The sequence below is a fragment of the Hippopotamus amphibius genome, chromosome 1, assembly GCF_030028045.1.
Source record: "Hippopotamus amphibius kiboko isolate mHipAmp2 chromosome 1, mHipAmp2.hap2, whole genome shotgun sequence".
In the NCBI taxonomy this organism is placed as follows: domain Eukaryota; kingdom Metazoa; phylum Chordata; class Mammalia; order Artiodactyla; family Hippopotamidae; genus Hippopotamus; species Hippopotamus amphibius.
In genome coordinates, this window is record NC_080186.1 from 195,864,421 (window position 1) to 195,884,733 (window position 20,313).

A 20,313-nucleotide genomic window follows, 5' to 3' on the forward strand; every position below is an offset into this window, starting at 1 on the left:
AAATAAATTAAACAGCTTTGAAATTCACTGGTTTCTAAAATATCTAATCAAAGCAGTATCATAATTTAACAAGGAAGTTGTTAAAATACAAAAACTCTTTGCCAGATTTTTCTAGAAATCATACAAAATACATATGTTAATATGTAATTCTATAGTCTTGGGTTTATTTTGTAAACACATTCTATTACTTTCAAAGAATTTTAAATTGTATTTATTGTTTTGCATACAACTCAGACATTTTTAATATTTAAAAAACCCAAACACAAAGTAATACATTTGGCTTCTTTTCCCCATAAAAATGGGAAATACATCTTGGTAAAGAAATTTTTAAATTATTTTTACACACCAGTTGGCTGTTGGAATTTATAGTTCCAGGAAAACAAACAAACAAAAACCTTAACCAGCCCCAAAAATAATTAACTGATTAGTGTATAAACAGTTTACAATAATAAGGTAAGCAAGAAAGAAAAACAGATCAGAAAACACCCTGCTTTAAAGTAATTTTCAGATCTCTATTATAATAGTGCAGTTTACTGCCAACAACTCTGAGCCCATTAAGAGCACTTCTATATGGAGAAATACATAACAAAATGATACATATTTATTGCAACAGCAAATTAAAGGTTATCATAATATATGTAACTTAAATACCCCCCCCATTGATAAAGTGGCTTTTTATTCCTTAAACATAGAAATTCTGCTTTTCATTGTAGAAAGATGAAGTCCTCTCATCAAAAGGCACATTCTTATCTGCAAGAAAAAAAAAATACTATAAATTCTCATCCTGGAACAAATTTAAACCACATTTTAAAATATTCCCAAAGATTTGGAGTGCCAGAAGATAATGAAAGTATCTAATCTAAGGAAATTATAATGAATGGCACCAATAAAACACATGATTACTTTGTCTATATTAATTATATCAGATGCTATTTTTAAAATATAATTCTAACTTTATCAAGGAATTTTATATATAATTAATGTGGGTAATTAAAGGCTATTTCATAGTCATACTAAAGTTATACCCTTGTATAATATTCATAAACAACTTTAGTTAAGTATACAATGTAGTTATTTATAGTTTTTATAAACATAATTCTTAACTGATTCTATTTCTAAACCTTCAGAAATGAGGATTAATTGAAGCTGTAGGCCTGGAAGTATATTCAATGAAACAAACAAAAAATGCTTTTAATATTTATAATACAATTACAAAATTTATCCATACAGAAGATAAGGTTTTCTATAAACTATATAATGGGGTAAATTTGCCCATTTTCTTACCTTATTGACTAGTTTATGGTAATATGAGGTATATTTTCATCACACATGTTTTATAGACCTTAATTCTAATTACACCTCATGCTTTACTGCTATTTATTCTAAACCACAAATTCCAAGAAGCTTCTGCTAATAAGAGCCATTACAACCAAAAGCATTTAGTCCAATCAAATCCAAACATGTGCAGATGTTTACTAACTTAATAAATCGTCCTTTATAATCATTAACATATAGAACTTCATTGGAGATACCTATGAGAATGAGTAATACTCTTTTGCAACTTATTGTTTTATCTGAATCTTGGTAAGCAATCTATAATAGATCTCTAAATGATTAGATTATTATAAGCAAATGAGATTCTAATATATTTTAATTTGAGGGTAAATTTAAGCTTTTTAAAAATATATATTGAAGGTTATTAAAAAACCTGCTAGTCATGAACAAAAATTCCTCAGAATTCATGCCTTCATTCAGTGCCCCACTCCCTCAAACCCAACAATTCTCTCTTGCCAGTTGCCAAATTTAACTTTCAGAAAATACTCTGAATAGTCAGAATGACATATTTTAGGCTGTCTGCTCAACATTTATCTCCTTTTTGTTTGCTAATAAAAATACTGATTTTTTTTTTTTTTGGTGAGCAAAGTAGGATGACAGTCTGTTGGGAGGAAGGGGATAGTTCTGAGAAATTTTGATTTCCTGATAAAGAGACAGATGTGGCTTGGGTTCTTGCCTTTCACTATCCTGTTTTCTGGAATACAGATGTGATGGCTGAAACAGCAGCAGCCATGTAACCAGGATAAAACAAGTATCAGAAAGGATTTGGGAAAATTACATAGACGTAGACCCTGTCATCAAATCGCCACTGAATAGATGGCAGGAGACAACTTCTGCAGACTTCTTATGATAGGAGAAAAACTTGAGTCTCTGTAATTCTAGGTTCTCTGCTATTTGTAGTAAAAAATATTCAATCCAACAGAAGCAGAGAGTAGAATGGTAGTTACCAGGGACGGAGCGGACAGGGAAATGGGGAATTGCTACTCAAAGGGCATGAAGTTTCAGTAATGCAAGATGAATAAGTTCTAGAGACCTGTTATATAACATGGCACCTAAGGTTAACAATACTGTATTATGTGGCTAAGAATGTGGGAGGGTAGATCTCATGTTAAATATTCTTACCACATGGTTTTCTATGAGGTAAAGCAGGTATGTAGTATTAATATATTTTGTGGAAAGCTCAGTTTATTTTTCAAGCTTCAAGAATGTTCTGTCTCTACATATTATGCAATGACACAATTAAAAAAAAAAAAAAAAAGAGACATTTTCAAGGACAGCCTAAGAGAAAACTCGGAAAATCTTAAACTATCAAAACTGCTATTAATCCAAATCAAGTTTGAAAGGAAAAACTGTCCTAGTGTAGTCAAGAGTATTGTTATTCTCCGTTCATTTAAATACATTTGCAAATATTAGATTCCTGGAGTTCTTTTCTCCCTGGATCTTTCCAAGAAGATATAACGTCTTTGGATTTTAAAGAATGAACACTATCTGAGGATACTGGGAAATATTAATGCCTTAATAATTGTGTTTAGGACTTTTCCGTCCATAAACTTGAGGTCCTTGTCGCTGCGTTGTCCTGCAACCCTGTTCACATAAACCAACCTTATGGGTGGCTATGCTCTGCCTCCCATGCCCACTTATCCAACTATATACCTTACAGAGTTTGCAATCCAGACTATCACAGCAGAATATAAATCCTGAACCAAAGCAGTAAGTAAGCATTTTATTAAACAGATCAACTGCTATATGAACAGAAACTTGTGATTCAACTGTTTTTTAAGAGTTTCCATTTGACAGGAGTAGTTTAGACTAGATCAATCAAACACTTTCACTCTAGGTCTGTACTATCCAACACAATAGCAATCTGGCAATTTAAATTAAAATTTCAATTAGTGAAGATGGCAGAGTAGGAGGACGTGTGCTCACTCCCTCTTGCAAGAGCACTGGAATTACAAATAACTGCTGAACAACCATCGACAGAAAGACACTGGAACTCACCAAAAAAACCACCCCACATCCAGAGACAAAGCAGAAGCCGCAATGAGATGGTAGGAGGGGCACTATCACGTTAAAATCAAATCCCATAAATGCTGGGTGGGTGACTCACAAGCTGGAGAACAGTTATACCGCAGAAGTCCTGAGGGTTCTGAACCCCACGTCAGGCTTCCTAACCTGGGGGTCCAGCAAAGGGAGGAGGAATCCCCAGAGAATCTGACTTTGAAAGCCAGCAGGATTTGATTGCAGGACCTCCACAGGACTGGGGGAAATGGAGACTCCACTCTTGGAGGGCACACAAAAAAGTGTGCTCACCAGGACCCAGGGGGAAGGAGCAGTGACCCCATAGGAGACTGAAACAGACCTACCTGCTGGTGTTGGAGGGTTGCCTGCAGAGGTGGGGGGCAGCTGTGGCTCACTGAGGAGACCGGGGCACTGGCAGCAGGGGTTCTGAGAAGTGCTCATTGGCATGAGTCCTTCCAGAGTCTACCATTAGCCCCACTAAAAAGCCTGTAAGCTCCAATGCTGCGTTGCCTCAGGCCAAACGACCACCAGGGTGGGAACACAGTGCCACCCATTGGCAGACAAGCAGATTAAAGTGTCACTGAGCTCCACCCACCAAATCGGATTAAAGTTTTACTGAGCTCCACCCACCCAGCCATACCCACCATCAGTCCCTTCCATCAGGAAGCACCCACCAGCCTCCTAGACAGCTTCCTCCACAAGAGGGCAGTCAGCAGAATCAAGCAGTATCAGCAGTATTTCATCTTGTGGAACTGAAAATCACAGCCACAGAAAGACAGAGAAAATGAAAAGGCAAAAGACTCTGTACCAGATGAAGGGACAAGATAAAACAGCAGAAAAAAAACTAAATGAAGAGGAGATAGGCACTCTTACTGAAAAAGAATTCAGAATAATGATGGTGAAGATGATCCAGGACTTTGAAAAAAGACTGGATGCAAAGATCGAAAAGTTTACCAAAGACCTAGAAGAATTAAAGAGCAAACAAACAGAGATATGCAATACAATAACTGAAATGAAAAATACACTAGAAGGAACCAATAGCAGATTAACTGAGGCAGAAGGGCGAATAAGTGACTTGGAAGACATAATGGTGATAATTACTGATGCAGAAAAGAAAAAAGAAAAAAGAATGAAAAGAACTGAAGAAAGCATAAGAGACCTCTGGGACAACGTTAAATGCACCAACATTTGCATCATAGGGGTCCCGAAAGGAAAAGAGAGAGAGAAAGGACCTGAGAAAATACTGGAAAGATTATAGTTGAAAACTTCCCTAACATGGGAAAGGAAATAGCTCCCCAAGTGCAGGAAGCGCAGAGAGTCCCAGGCAGGATAAACCCAAGGAAAAACACACCAAGACATATAGTAGTCAAATTGACAAAAATTAAAGACAGAGAAATGTTATTAAAAGCAACAAGGGAAAAATGACAAATAACATACAAGGGAACTCCCATCAGGTTAACAGCTGATTTCTCAGCAGAAACTCTGCAAGCCAGAAGGAAGTGGCATGATATATTTAAAGTGATGATAGGGAAGAACCTACAACCAAGAATACTCTACCCAGCAAGGATCTCATTCAGATTCGAGGGAGAAATCAAAAACTTTACAAACAAGCGACAGCTAAGAGAATTCAGCACCACCAAACCAGCCCTACAACAAATGCTAAAGGAACTTCTCTAAGCAGGAAACACAAGAGAAGGACCTACAGAAACAAAAACAAAACAATTAAGAAAATGGTAAGAGGAACATACATATTGATAATTACCTTGAATGTAAATGGACTAAAGGAATCAACCAAAAGACACAGACTGGCTGAATGGATACAAAAACAAGACCCATATATATGCTGTCTACAAGAGACCTACTTCAGACCTAGGGACACATACAGACTGAAAGTGAGGGGATGGAAAAAGATATTCCATGCAAATGGAAAACAAAAGAAAGCTGGAGTAGTGATACTTATATCAGATAAAATAGACTTTAAAATAAAAAATGTTACAAGAGACAAGAAAGGACATTACATAAAGATCGAGGGATCAATCCAAGAAGAGGAGATAATTATAAATATATATGCACCTAATATAGGAGCACCTCAATACATAAGGCAAATGCTAACAACTATGAAAGAAGAAATCAACAGTAACACAATCAGTGGGGGACTTTAACACTCCACTTACACCAACGGACAGATCATCCAGACAGAAAATTAATAAGGAAACACAAGCTTTAATTGACACAATAAATCAGCTAGATTTAATAGATATCTATAGGACATTACATCCAAAACCAGCAGATTACACTTTCTTCTCAAGTGCACATGGAACATTCTCCAGGATAGATCACATTTTGGGTCATAAATCAAGCCTTGATAAATTCAAGAAAATTGAAATCGTATCAAGCATCTTTCCTGACCACAACGCTATGAGATTAGAAATCAATTACAGGGAAAAAACTGTAAAAAACACAAACACATGGAGGCTAAACAATATGCTACTAAATAACCAAGAGATCACTAAAGAAATCAAAGAGGAAATCAAAAAATACCTAGAGACAAATGACAATGAAAACACAATGATCCAAAACCTATGGGATGCAGCAAAGGCAGTTCTAAGAGGGAAGTGTATAGCAATACAATCCTACCTTAAGAAACAAGAAAAATCCCAAATAAACAATCGAACCTTACACCTAAAGAAACTAGAGAAAGAAGAGCAAACAAAGCCCAAAGTTAGTAGACGGAGAGAAATCATAAAGATCAGAGCAGAAATAAATGAAATAGAGACAAAGAAAACAATAGCAAAAATCAATAAAACTAAAAGCTGGTTCTTTGAGAAGATAAATAAAATCGATAAACCTCTAAAAAGACTCATCAACAAAAAGAGGGAGAGGACTCAAATCAATAACATTAGAAAGGAAAGAGGAGAAGTTACAATGGACACCACAGAAATAAAAAGCACCATAAGAGACTACTACAAGCAACTATATGCCAATAAAATGGACAACCTGGATGAAATGGACAGATTCTTAGAAAAGTATAACTTTCCAAGACTGAATCAGGAAGACATAGAAAATATGAACAGACCAATCACAAGGAATGAAATGGAAACTGTGATTAAAAATCTCCCAACAAACAGAAGTCCAGGACCAGATGGATTCACAGGTGAATTTTATCAAACATTTAGAGACGAGCTAACACCCATCCTTCTCAAACTCTTCCAAAAAATTACAGAGGAAGGAACACTCCCAAACTCACTCTATGAGGCCACCATCACCCTGATACCAAAACCAGACAAAAATACTACAAAAAAAGAAAACTACAGACCAATATCACTGATGAATTTAGATGCAAAAATCCTCAACAAAATACTAGCAAACAGAATCCAACAACTCATTAAAAGGATCATACACTATGATCAAGTGGGGTTTATCCCTGGAATGCAAGGATTCTTCAATATATACAAATCAATTAATGTGATACACAATATTAACAAATTGAAGGATAAAAACCACATGATCGTCTCAACAGATGCAGAAAAAGCTTTTGACAAAATTCAACACCCATTTATGATAAAAACTCTCCAGAAGGTGGGCACAGAGGGAACCTACCTCAACATAATAAAGGCCATGTATGACAAATCCACAGCAAACATCATTCTCAATGGTGAAAAACTGGAAGCATTCCCTCTAAGATCAAGAATAAGACAAGGATGTCCACTCTCACCACTATTATTCAACATAGTTTTGGAAGTCCTTGCCACAGCAATCAGAGAAGAAAAAGAAATAAAAGGAATCCAAATTGGGAAAGAAGAAGTAAAACTGTCACTGCTCACAGATGACATGATACTATACATAGAAAATCCTAAAGATGCCACGAGAAAACTGCTTGAGCTAATCAATGAATTTGGAAAAGTTGCAGCATACAAAATTAACACACAGAAATCTCTTGCATTTCTATACACTAACAATGAAAGATCAGAAAGAGAAATTAAGGAAACAATCCCAGTCACCATTGCAACAAAAAGTATCAAATACCTAGGAATAAACCTAACCAAGGAGGTAAAAGACCTCTACTCAGAAAACTATAAGACACTAACGAAAGAAATCAAAGACAACACAAACAGATGGAGGGACATACCGTGTTCTTGGATTAGAAGAATCAACATTGTGAAAGTGACTATACTACCCAAAGCAATTTACAGATTCAATGCAATCCCGATCAAATTACTAATGGCATTTTTCACAGAAATAGAACAAGAAATTTTACAATTTGTATGGAAACGCAAAAGACCCCGAATAGCCAAAGCAATCTTGAGAAGGAAAGACGGAGTTGGTGGAATCAGGCTTCCTGACTTCAAGCTATACTACAAGGCTACACTCATCAAGACAGGATGGTACTGGCACAAAAACAGAAATATAGATCAATGGAACAGGATAGAAAGGCCAGAGATAAACTATGGTCAACTAATCTATGACAAAGGAGGCAAGGATATACAATGGAGAAAAGGCAGCCTCTTCAATAAGTGGTGCTGGGGAAACTGGACAGCTACATGGAAAAGAATGAAATTAGAACACTTCCTAACACCATACACAAAAATAAATTCAAAATGGATTCAAGACTTAAATGTAAGGCCAGACACTATAAAACTCCTGGAGGAAAACATAGGAAGAACACTCTTTGACGTAAATCACAGCAAGATCTTTTTTGATCCACCCCTAGAATAATGGAAATAAAAACAAAAATAAATAAGTGGGACCTAATGAAACTTCAAAGCTTCTGCACAGCAAAGGATACTATAGGCAAGACGAAAAAACAACTCTCAGAATGGGAGAAAATATTTGCAAACAAATCAACAAAGGATTAATCTCCAAAATATATAAACAGTTTATGCAGCTCAATATCAAGAAAACAAACAACCCATTCCAAAAATGGGCAGAAGACCTAAATACACATTTCTCCAAAGAAGACATACAGATGGCCAAGAGGCACATGAAAAGCTGCTCAACATCACTAATTATTAGAGAAATGCAAATCAAATCGACAATGAGGTATCACCTCACACCGGTTAGAATGGGCATCATCAGAAAATCTACAAACAGTAAATGCTGGAGAGGGTGTGGAGAAAAGGGAACGCTCTTGCACTGCTGGTGGGAATCTAAATTGATACAGCCACTATGGAGAACAGTATGGAGGTTCCTTGCAAAACTAAAAACAGAACTACCATATGACCCAGCAATCCCACTCCTAGGCATATACCCAGAGAACACCATAATTCAAAAAGACACATGCCCTCCAGTGTTCATGGCAGCACTATTTACAATAGCCAGGACATGGAAACAACCAAAATGTCCATCAACAGATGAATGGATAAAGAAGATGTGGTACATACATACAATGGAATATTACTCAGCTGTAAAAAGCAATGAAACTGGGACATTTGTAGAGACATGGATGAACCTAGAGACTGTCATACAGAGTGAAGTGAGCCAGAAAGAGAAAAACAAATACTGTATATTAGCACATATGTGTGGACTATAGAAAGATGGTACAAATCAACTGGTTTGCAAGGCAGAAATAGAGACACAGATGTAGAGAACAAACATATGGACACCAAGTGGGGAAAGTGGGGCGTGTTGGGGGGGAATGAATTGGGAGATTGGGATACCAAATTGTACACTCTAAATATATGCAGTTTATTGTAAAAAATAAAAGAATTAAAAATTAAAAAAAATTTTCAATTAGTTAAAACCCAATGAAATTAAACATTCAGTTCCTCAGTTACACTAGTCAAATTTCAAATGTTGACTATCCACATATCGCTAGCAGCTGTCAAATTAGACAGGGCGACTCTAGACCATGTGCTGAGATGAGAAAACAGCATTACCAAACAGAATTTAGTGTTACATATCATGTGTTGAAGTAACATACAAATTATTCATGTTCTTAACCAATAAGGAGATTGGGATGATGAATGGATCAAGGCAAACTTTCTTCTAAGGCTCAACGTCCACAAAAAAGTTAAACGTCCAAAAAAACCCCCCAAGCTCTACACGGAGGTTCTCTTCTATTACCCATTTAAATAATGACAATGACAGCATAGTTCCCTTTAATGGATAAAGTACAGTCTATCCTACTAGTAAGACACACTGGACATCCTTAAATACCAATTTCTGTGTAAAATAAGCATTTGTACTTTGACACATTCCTATACATATTCCTACTTATTTTGAATAACCTTAGTGTTTATTCTGATAAAATGTTATGGTCCACATTGAAAGTACTGATTTAGAAATTAGAACTATTTTCAAATTGATAACTGTTTGAATAAGATCTTCTTAATGAGAGTTTCTAGTTAACACACATATCAAATCTGCTTCTTGATTGTGATATGCTGATGTTAATAACCAGAAAATATTTTGTGACCAAGTAACATGGAGCGCAAATGTAATGGACATATACAATACAATATTAAATTTAATCAAGCAGAATGGAAGTAGCGAAAAAGCAAATTTATATTTTTTAAATTACACGCTTGGCAAAAATTACTAGTATAGCCTTGAAGTGACAGAAGTACCAGCTTTTAGAAGCTACTACCAAGATTGTAAAAATGTCCTTTAGTGTACATCATTATAAAATAATAATAGTAACTTTACCGTTCAGCAGAAATCAAAAAGAATAACAAGGTATTTTTTCCCCTTGTTTTGCACCATAAAGCAGTTTTAAACTGCATTTTTGAAACTGCTTATGAGTATTTACTTCTAATATTTTTTTAAGGAAAATGAAGGTAATTTTTAGTTAATATATAGCTGTCTCTGATTACTCATCAGTTTTTCCATGAGCGAGCTAAAACTTCCTACACAATTGTTAAATAATTGACATTTGGGTCAGTTTTATAATTCCTTTGTGCAAAATGTTTTAGTAACCAAACAAAAGAAATTACTTCTAATATACAAAATTAGGATATCAATAGCAAATTCAAGAGAAGTCATATTAACTAAACTGCTTGAGCTATTTTTTCCCACAATTTGACTGTATTAACCTCAATGCTTAAATTACTAGATCTAGTGGTAAGGATGGTTAACTCCTCAATAACCATTCAACCCCAGATAATAATTCCAAACTAATCATGGTACTTCCGTTTTTCTTGCAAGGATTTAGTTTAGGAATGATCACATAACCAATGATATGAAAAACAAAAGCAAAACTGTCACACAGAGTTTCAGGGGAAACTATTCTCATTCCTTAGAAGGAGACACAAGATAGCTGGTCCTTAACTTCCAATGAAAATCACTATTTTTGGCATGATTATAGGAACTGCTGGCAGCTCCTACTATTGGCCTAAAAATGAAGCCCACACGTGAAGATGGTCAGAATCAAGGGGATCACGGAGAACAGAAGCCAGCGCCCTGATGTATTGTGCCTGGAGTTGGCCCCACCTGCTGTATCTTATTACATGAAATAATAAACTTCCTTCAGGAAATTTAGATTAAACCATATATTAGCAGTTTCATATGGTTCAATCTAATGCAAAGAAACAGTGAAAATAATTACTCCAAATTCTAATCACCACCAACAATAATCATGAAAATTTTGATGTATTAGAAGCCACATTAAAAATACCCCTCTCAGAAAGAGTTGACTACAAAAGGATAGTTTTATACTGTGATTAAATTGTAGGCAAGGAAATTAATTTACTTTGGAAATAACTTGCTTCCTATTATTTTGTGGATAGAATTTATAAAATGAAGATGAACTAATTTTAGAAAGCACTTAAACAGTGAAGGAAGCATCAGTAAGAGATGATCCAACAACAATCACCAGCAGTTATACTGCAGACTAAGATGATTCTGCATTGCAGTTGGCAAGGCAGGCAGATAATAATATTTACATTCCTCATTTTAGGGGTCCCCATTTGAAAAATGAACAATAATAGTGCTAATATAGAAGACAGAATGAACAGACTTTAGAATTATTCTCTTTATAGGTATAAATCAAATAAATATTTAAAAAATGCAATGAGATTGCAACAGGAAAAGAAGCCTAGATTACTTAAACTCTCTGAGCCTCAGTTTTCCTATCTTTAAAGTGAGAGCAATAGAAACTACTTTGCAAGATGGTCCTGATGATTTCATTGCATGTTTAAGGAGCCTAGCACAGTGTCTGATACCTCCTGCACTAAGGCAAGTATTTACTATTAAGTGATTATTATAATTACACCTATTATAGTTCTGCTACCCCACTCTGTCCAGGTTTCCCCCCTGGCTCAGTGCTAGGACCCTTGCCTGATCTTATCCCTCTAAAGACATTCTCTCTACCATTATCATCCATTCCCTTGGTTTTTTCCTACTATTTCTATGATTGCTCTGGGAAGCTCTTCGTGAAAATCCTCTTCTAGGGCCTACAAAGACCTTGTGATATACTCTCCATACAAGTTTTGATTTTTCCCTTTTATTGAGAGCAACAAATGGCATTAATTACGATTATCAGCTGTTATTGAAGTGAGTCACAATAGGATCTATACAGACAGTCCCCAACTTACGGTGGTTTGACAACAATATTTTGACTTTATGATGGTGTGAAAATAATATGCATCCAATTGAAACCATACTTAAATTTTGAATCATGGTCTTTTCTCAGGACAGTACGATACTCTTGTGATGCTGGGCAGTGGCAGGGAACCATGGTTCCCAATCAGCCATGGGATCACGAGAGTAAACAAATGTGACACACTTAAAACCACTTTGTACTCTTACAACCAATCTGTTTTTCACTTTCAGTGCAGTACTCAATGAATTACATGAGATATTCAGCACTTTATTATAAAATAGGCTTTGTGTTAGATGATTTTGCACAACTATAGGCAAATATAAGTGCTCTGAGCATGTTTAAGGTAGGCCAGGCTAAGCTATGATGTTCAGTAAGTTAGTTGTATTAAATGCATTTTCAACTTAAACGATATTCTCAATTTATGATGGCTTTATCAGGACATATACCCATTGTAAGTTGAGGAAGATCTGTGAATCTTTCCCACAAGATAAAATTTGAAATGTTGAATAAATTGATGGCATAATGCATGTTTAATATCCAATACCAACACTGGAAGATCAGAAAAAGTCCTGCCCACTGAATCTACTTCAAATGAAGTAACAGAGTTTGGACTGTATATCTCATCAGAAAATAATCTCTAAGTTACAGAAGGTAATAGGAATACAAACACACCTCTACCCACATGTCTTTGAAACTTCTATCCATTAGTAGAAAAGAAATGAGTCTACCTTCCTCAAAATGAGAGAGAGAAAAAAAGATCCATGTGTGCACAGACTTTGAAAAAAAAAAAATCACAGTAGAGATCTAAAATCAGTGTAGGTGTTATTTAATACTGTTTGAAGAAGAAAATAAAAGGAGAATAGGAAGACTGGTCTTTGCGTCTTTGCACTCTGAAATATCCATCTTATTGCTCATTTTAAAAGGTGCAAAGGAGTTTGGGCCTAGAGAAGAGCATTACCCCTGGTTTCAGCAAGGTCAAAAAACAATAATCGGGAATCCCAAGTCTAGCTCAGACTTCTTTGTTCTGTATTTCTGGCCTATGCATGTATATCTGTTGTTAACTACATGAGGCTGAGCATTTTGTCCATTTTTGTTCACCACTGTATCCCCAGGGCTTAGGAGAGTGCCTGGGGGTAGACGGCAGACAGTTTATCATTGCTCTTAATGAAAAAATGAATCCATCCAATTTGCTATGTCCTCTGGGATATCACAGGTACCTCTAATATTCATAGTTAAAACAGACCTCACATCCTTTGACAAGAATCCTGCTCCTATAAATTTACCCTGAGCATATACCTCCAATAATACAAAAATATATATGTGCAGGGTTATTCATTGCAATATAATTTGTAATTGCAAAATAACTGAAAACTATCTAAACATGAAAGCATAGGCAATTGATATAATAAACCATGATACACATACAACATGGAGTACTAGATAGCTGTGAAAAATAAAATCTCTGTGAACTTACACAGCATGACTTATAGGAGATAATATTAAGTGCAACCAAAAATATAAAATAATATATGCTACATGCTACTTCTTGTGTAAGAAAGAGGAGAAACATAAGAAATACATATTCCAACCAACTTTTATCAAAAGAACCACAGGAGGACAAACCGGAAAATAATGAAATTGATTATCTACAACAGGTGAGACGGGAAGAATGGAGAGGAAGGGATACAAGAGAGTGGTACTTCTCTGAGTGTATCAGAGAGTGAGTGGCTGACATTCTTAAAAATTTTTTGGTATAGTTTTTACTTTTGGAGGCATGTTAGTACTTTTCATATCAAAAAAAAAAAAAACAAAAAAAAATGGGAAGGGCAGAAGAAATCTAAAACAGAAGCAAACAAATGACAAATTGTATTTCTTTCTTTAATTGTATTTATTTTATTGGAGTGTAGTTGCTTTACAATGTTGTGTTATTAAATTGTACTTCAAATGACTACTATAACCACAATGAAGCGGGCGAAAAAAAGAACTAAGCCAAATCACTTACTGTACCTGACTACCCTCAGTTCTGGGCAGGATGAGGTTGTGAGGAGAAAACTGCAAACAAATCCTAAACTTTTATTGGTAGGTTTGTCTACTGTAGTGCTATAGGCAAAGCAATTCTGAAACTATATTAGTTTTATTATAAGACTGAGCAAATAAGTAAATGTGTTTATGTTGTTGGAAGCCAGGATGTTGCTGGAAGTCATTCTTAACACAATGAACAAGAAAAATGCCATTACATAAAAGGAAGAAGGCAAGAAAGAACCCAGTGGGGATAGACTGGAATGGCAGAATAGGAGGTGTGAAGTAATAATATCTAAAGTATGCATATCTATGCAAATATGCATGTATACGGGCACATGGGGGTATGTGTGTACGTGTGTGTGTATGTGCTTATGTATATATTTCATAGGCTTCTCTGCTGAAAAGGCCAAGAAGCAAGGACATCCAGTAGCAAAGAGCTCACCTAGTACGCAAAGGAACCAGGGCTCCTTGGAGAAATGACTGATTCCATGGCTGGAGCACGGCAGGTACAAAATGAGCCTGGAATGTCTTGTTAGACCAGAATGTAAGGGAATACTTAAAAAAAATGGGAGCAGGTCACAAAGGCACAGAAGCCAGCTTGAAGAGGCTCCCACTGGCAAGTACATCAATGAACTATAAATCTTTGAAAATCATTATTTTGTAACTATCATAGTGTGAAGATGAGATCAGGCAAGAATCATGACAAATGGGTACTAAACCTAGGGGGAAATTTTGATGAGAATCAGAATATTTTCATGATTTAAAAATGTCTCTTTAGTAGTCGCAAAGGAAAAAACAGTACATACTGGAAAAATGAGACAAAACCTTGAAGAGGTACATCACAATTACACTGCTACTAAAGGACAGATGGACACTATGTGTCTCCAGATACAATATCCTGAGTAGAACGTAGAAAGATCTATGTAGTATTTCCATCAAGAATGCATACTGAGAATCTAATTATGAGGAAATATCAGAACATCATTTAAATATAAAGTGAGAGGGATGCATTCTTCTGTGTCTATTTTATGACAGGGAAAGAGAGAACACAAGAGAACAAATGAAGTAAAATGCTAAGGATAGGTGATTCTAGATAAAAAGCTTAGGATACTCTTTGTACTGTTTTTATTCCTACAACTTTTCTGTAGATTTGAAATTATTCCTGAGCAAAAAGATTTTTTTTTTAACTAATGCATGAGCATGCGCTCTTTAAAGAAATAAAAAAAATCAAACAACACAGAAATATATAGTAGGAAAACTGAAAATGAAAATGAACTGTCAACCCCCCAGTCTCACCTTCTCCCCACTAGAAGCTAAGCTTCACAAAGTCAGGATGTTTTAAAATTTTTATTTTCTGTTTTGTTGCTTTAATGTAGCCTAAGCACCCAGACTATTGCCAGATATTAAATAGTTGCTGTATAAACTAGCTGCTACATCATTCATTTATTGGATGGATGAATGAATGAATGAATAGGTAAGTACACTTAATAAGGTGTTGCTCTCCTTACTTAATGTAGACATATGTATATTAAAGTTTTTTCTAAGTTTTTAAGTAAATAGTATAATATGAAAAAATTCAAGCTGATTTCATTACCAATTATCATTATATTATCATCATCATACTCCTGAAACTTGCTTCTCCATTTTAACCATTTCTCTCTTTCACCCTCCACGCACAATACCTAACTCTTGTTGATAACACCTTTCAAAGCCTCTTGAATAACTCACTCTTTTTTACTTCTCTTGCTATCACCTAGTACAGGCCACCCCATTTACGCATACCATCTAACTGGTCTTCCTCCTGGTCACCTGGTCATCTTTATCATACTCTTCTCCAATTTATGCACAGTAATCTTCAAACTATAGCTTCCATTATGTTTTCTTTGTCTTAAAATTTTCCAAGTGGCTTTTTGTAACCTGTAGAATAATTTCTAATCAAACATGGATCACAGTCTGCCTTCTGATTCTTTGTTCTGCCTTAGCCTCTTCCTTTTGTATTCAAAGCTCAAAAAGTCATTCATTCACCTGCTTATTTCACACATATTAATATAGCACATATTCAACTTCTTTGAGTTTCTTGAATACACTATACTATACTCTTTTGCTTCTGGTACTTTGTGACTGCAGTTCTGTCTCCAACTCCTGCCTCTATATCCACCTTTCACTTAGCTAATTTTTACTCATGTCTCAAGTCTCAATTTACACGTCACTTCCAAGAGGCTTTTCTGGACCATTCGTTTTTGGTTAAGTGTTCTGTGCCCCCACTATATGTTCTCACATCACCCTATTCTTATTCTTTCTCTGTTTATGTAACTCTGATTAATGTCTAACTCCCTAACAGAATGCAAAATTCATGAGAAGCAGGGCATAAATATGGGAGAAAGGTCTGTGATGAGGCCAGATACAGAATGAAAGATGGCCACAGGTAACTGCATCTCACGGAAACTATCCCCTTCTTTATGTCCTCCTACCTTCCCTAGCTCTGTCCCTCTTCATCACTCCTAGGCCACTTTGCCCACCACTACAACACAGATATGATTATCTGATTACATACACTCCAGTCATGCAGCATCAATAGTTCTCCACTGATAGGGCAATATCAAACTCCTTAAAAGACTACAAAATTCTTCCTATTTTCCTAAAAACAAACACAAAAACAAAACCCTTGCACATCCCCATGACCTGTCACAGCTGATCCCCAAGTATAACACCTTGCATGTATAAATACATGTGCACATACAACAGACTGCATTCTAAACATTTTCTGCTGGTTGTATTCTGAACAAACTATCATTTTTCACAACTACTGAACTCTGGGTAGTTGCTGCTGACTATAAAAACCTTTGTCTTTAGTCAAGCACACTTCAAATAGATGAACTGGGCTTCAAATTCAGTTTCTCTTTGGAAGTAACCCTGACTTCCTAAGTCAACAACTTCCTTTTTTGTGTTCCCTTTCTGTGTATGTACAGAAGAGGTACCTCATATGCATTCAGCTTTTTAAAATACTACAAATACTACACTTTTCAAATACTATAAAAATTTTGCAGAAAATTAAAAGAAAATAATTATTATATAAAAAGTGAGACTCCACCCCCCCATCCTACTCAATGAGCACCTTTTCTAGGGTAAACCCAAGATTAGAGAAATGATGAGCTGTTTCCTGAGTCAGTCTCAGCTCCCAACTGTATTTCACAATTATTCTCACTGTCATTCTAGTGTGTAAAGATAAGTATCTACTACACACAATGGCTCCCAAATGCACGCGAGTAACCTCATCTTGTTCACAACTACAGAAGCAGTCAACAACTGGCAATTTTAGACTTAATGGGAATTTATAGGCAGTTTAAGGTCTTTCAGGGGGTATATCTGAATGTTCTAAATAAACTTTAGAATATTCTAAATAAATACATTTTTTATCTCCTTTATTCATGTTTATTTTCACTAAGAGACTGAATCCCTAATGAACAAATAAAGTTGTTTTGTTCATGTTTATATATCTAGTCTCTAATAGTATTTTATGATATTTCATGAATGTATTTTTACTAAATGAACAAATTACCAGCAACTAAAAGCTCATATATGTTTGATATAACAGCCCAATTTTTTGTTGAGTCTTTTTTTTAACCCCCAGATTTCTGTAGTCTTTCTATATGTACCTGATTCTGGACTCCAGTTTTCCTCCACTCAACGAATTCCTCTTCTATTCCAACATGTCTTTTCCTATTGAGTGGAACCTTTATTGCCTCCTTTCCTCACTCCATTTGCATTGAAATTAGTCTATATCCATACAACTTTGTTTATCCAAACCTTTTAGGAAAGGTCTTAACAGTCAGTGAGAATAGATCTGAGAACAGACATTATAGTCACACTGTCAGACCACTGACCACTGGTCCCACAATTTTGCTGAAAACATTGTTTACAAATAGAATAACCCAGACCAAAACCAAAATATTTTCAGAATGCAAAAAGAAAATCAAGTTTACTGATCTCCCTCCCTCCCTCTTTTTCTTCTCCCTACCGCCTCACACACAGAGAATTACTATTATGCACCAAAGGACCAAGCTCTTTAAGGAGATCTAAAATAATAATTTTTTTGGGGAATGATATTCTATTGTTTACATTCTTTTTAGCAAAGCAGTGTGAATGTGAGCTAGTGGCTAGGGAGCACAAAGAACTTCATTAAACAGAACTGAAAATAACCGTTTAGGATAAAAACTGTTAAATGAAATTCTACTTTATTTTTTCAATTTACTTGTGAAAGTGCCTCCTGACTCGTGGAATTAAACTGCTCAAAACTTACCTTCGAGGATGATTGGCATCAAACAATGTGTTATCATCATCCTCATCATCTTGTTCTAAAGGTGTCAGTTCCATGTTTTCTATGTTAGTGTCCAAAACTCCGTATCTCCTAGTCTTTCGGTTTCTTCTTCTCATCCTATTAAATAGAACATATTAATGAATAAAAAATATTTGAATATGATATAGATGATTTTATACTGATTTGTAGATTAAAAATAAACTATCCCAGTTTCTGACATTGGAGGCATTCAATATCAGAAGGGTTACATTTCAGAAATGAAACCAGTTTATCACCTAGGATTATTTATTAAATAAAACCTACTCCTGTATATTTGTGCACCATCACCATTTCTTCTGTCTGACATACTTTCTTCTCTGTCAACTTATAATGTTGACAGATAATTCCTCAAGTCTTAGTTCTGGTACAATATTTTTACTGAAGTCTTCTATACCAGCCTTTTTCCCCGTCTCCTCTATGCCTTCTTACCATTGTACAGCATTAGGTACTTTCTGCCCCACTATGAAACTGTATGTATATATGCACTCAAATTCTAGACTAGGTACTGTACAACCCCGGCTGCATATCAGAATCACCTAGGGTATTTTTAAAAGCCCCCTACTCAGGCCGTATCTCCACAGAATTGAATTGCAATTTTCAGGCATGGGAGCTAGGCATCCAGAGTTTATTAACTAACGTTTTACAGGTGGTTACAATGTACTGGAAGACACTAGCCTAGATCAATGGTTCTCCAAGTGTGATTCTCTGGATCAGCAGAACCACAGTCCCCTAGGGGCTTATTAGAAATGCAAATCCTCATGCCCACCCAGACTCAGCAAGCAAGAAACTTTGAATTTGGGGCCCAGAAACCCATGTTTGAACAAACACTCCTTGTGAGTCAGATGCAAACTAAAGTTTGAGAACTACTGCCCTAGAGGAAGGAAAATATTTTAATATGTAACTATTACCTGTATATATATGAAGGGGTCTCATGATTTAGAACCATACTGCCTCCTTCTCTCTCAGATAACTTGTTCTTTTCCTTCAAATTATTTACCTCACTCTGCATTTATATGTACTATGTGTATATTTATTTATTTGCCTGTCTCTCCCACTAAGTTCCTTGAAGGGAAAAACCATGCCTATCTTGTTGACCATTGTATTATTACTTTGTAGCACAGTATCTGATTGATTCTCCTTAAATATTTGTTGAGGGTCTGAGTGACATCATATTCTAGCTCAGTGATCCAAATCTGACCCTGAAATCAATGCCTAGTAGCCTCCAATGTAACAACCTCAACTCCACACACAGAAAAATATATTTCACACAAGTATCTAAGGGAGTTTAAAAACAAAACAGAAGATAACTCGGCAAGTAATAACAAGTTTACTTAAATTCTGATTCACTTTGTATGAGGTAATAAGTGTGATAAGAAATACTACAACCATAACAGCAAATACAGAGCAATACGAACCTCTGTAAAAATGATAGTGGGGACCCCTAGGAAAGAAACTGTCCCATATATGTTAAGTATATATGCTTAAGAAATATTTGAGTCTCTCTAAGCATCAGGCATTGTGCTAGCTTCTGGGTATAAAGTACCTGGCCTAGTGATCAAAAATTTAGAAAATATTGCTAACCCCAGGCAAAAACCAAGATAATTTCCACTAATCACTGCTTATAAACCTATCTCTATGCCTACCCAAAGATGGTAGAAGAGGAAACAGAGGTTTAAGTATAGTATTTAAGCTACAATACAAGCTACAAATATAATGAAAGAGTTAATAACTAACATAACTAGCAAAATGAGGTAGAATTGGTGATGGTATGAAGTATAAGTTAGTCCTTTTTATATAGTAAGAAAATACATGTGTTTAGGTTGTTAAATTTACAAGTATATAGGTGTGAATGTCTCTATGTATGTGTGACACACATACACACACACACATACCCCCCTTATGTGGACCAGAAGTCTAAACTTCTGTAAAGGATCAGATAGTAAATAATTTAGACACTGTACAGCGCTTAGTCTCTGTCACATATTCATCTTAATTTCTTCAGTTGTTTTGATTTTTTACAACCCTTTAAATATGTAAGACA

The 20,313-nt window shown here is 35.5% G+C and overlaps 1 protein-coding gene across 4 annotated transcripts in view; it reads right to left on the minus strand.

Moving 5' to 3' along the window:
• Positions 1 to 298: 298 nt before the first annotated feature.
• The window catches only part of FAM174A (family with sequence similarity 174 member A), a 32,758-nt gene continuing 12,743 nt past the window's right edge, over positions 299 to 20,313 (minus strand). Inside the window, exons 2-4 of one of the 4 annotated variants that reach the window (XM_057738398.1) lie at positions 18,216 to 18,350; positions 17,572 to 17,635; positions 299 to 750 (exon numbers count right to left, since the gene is read on the minus strand). In XM_057738398.1, the coding sequence (XP_057594381.1) occupies positions 676 to 750; positions 17,572 to 17,635; positions 18,216 to 18,350 (274 nt within the window). In that variant the 3' untranslated portion in view covers positions 299 to 675. The other 3 variants (XM_057738418.1, XM_057738407.1, XM_057738427.1) reach the window with 3 other exon arrangements.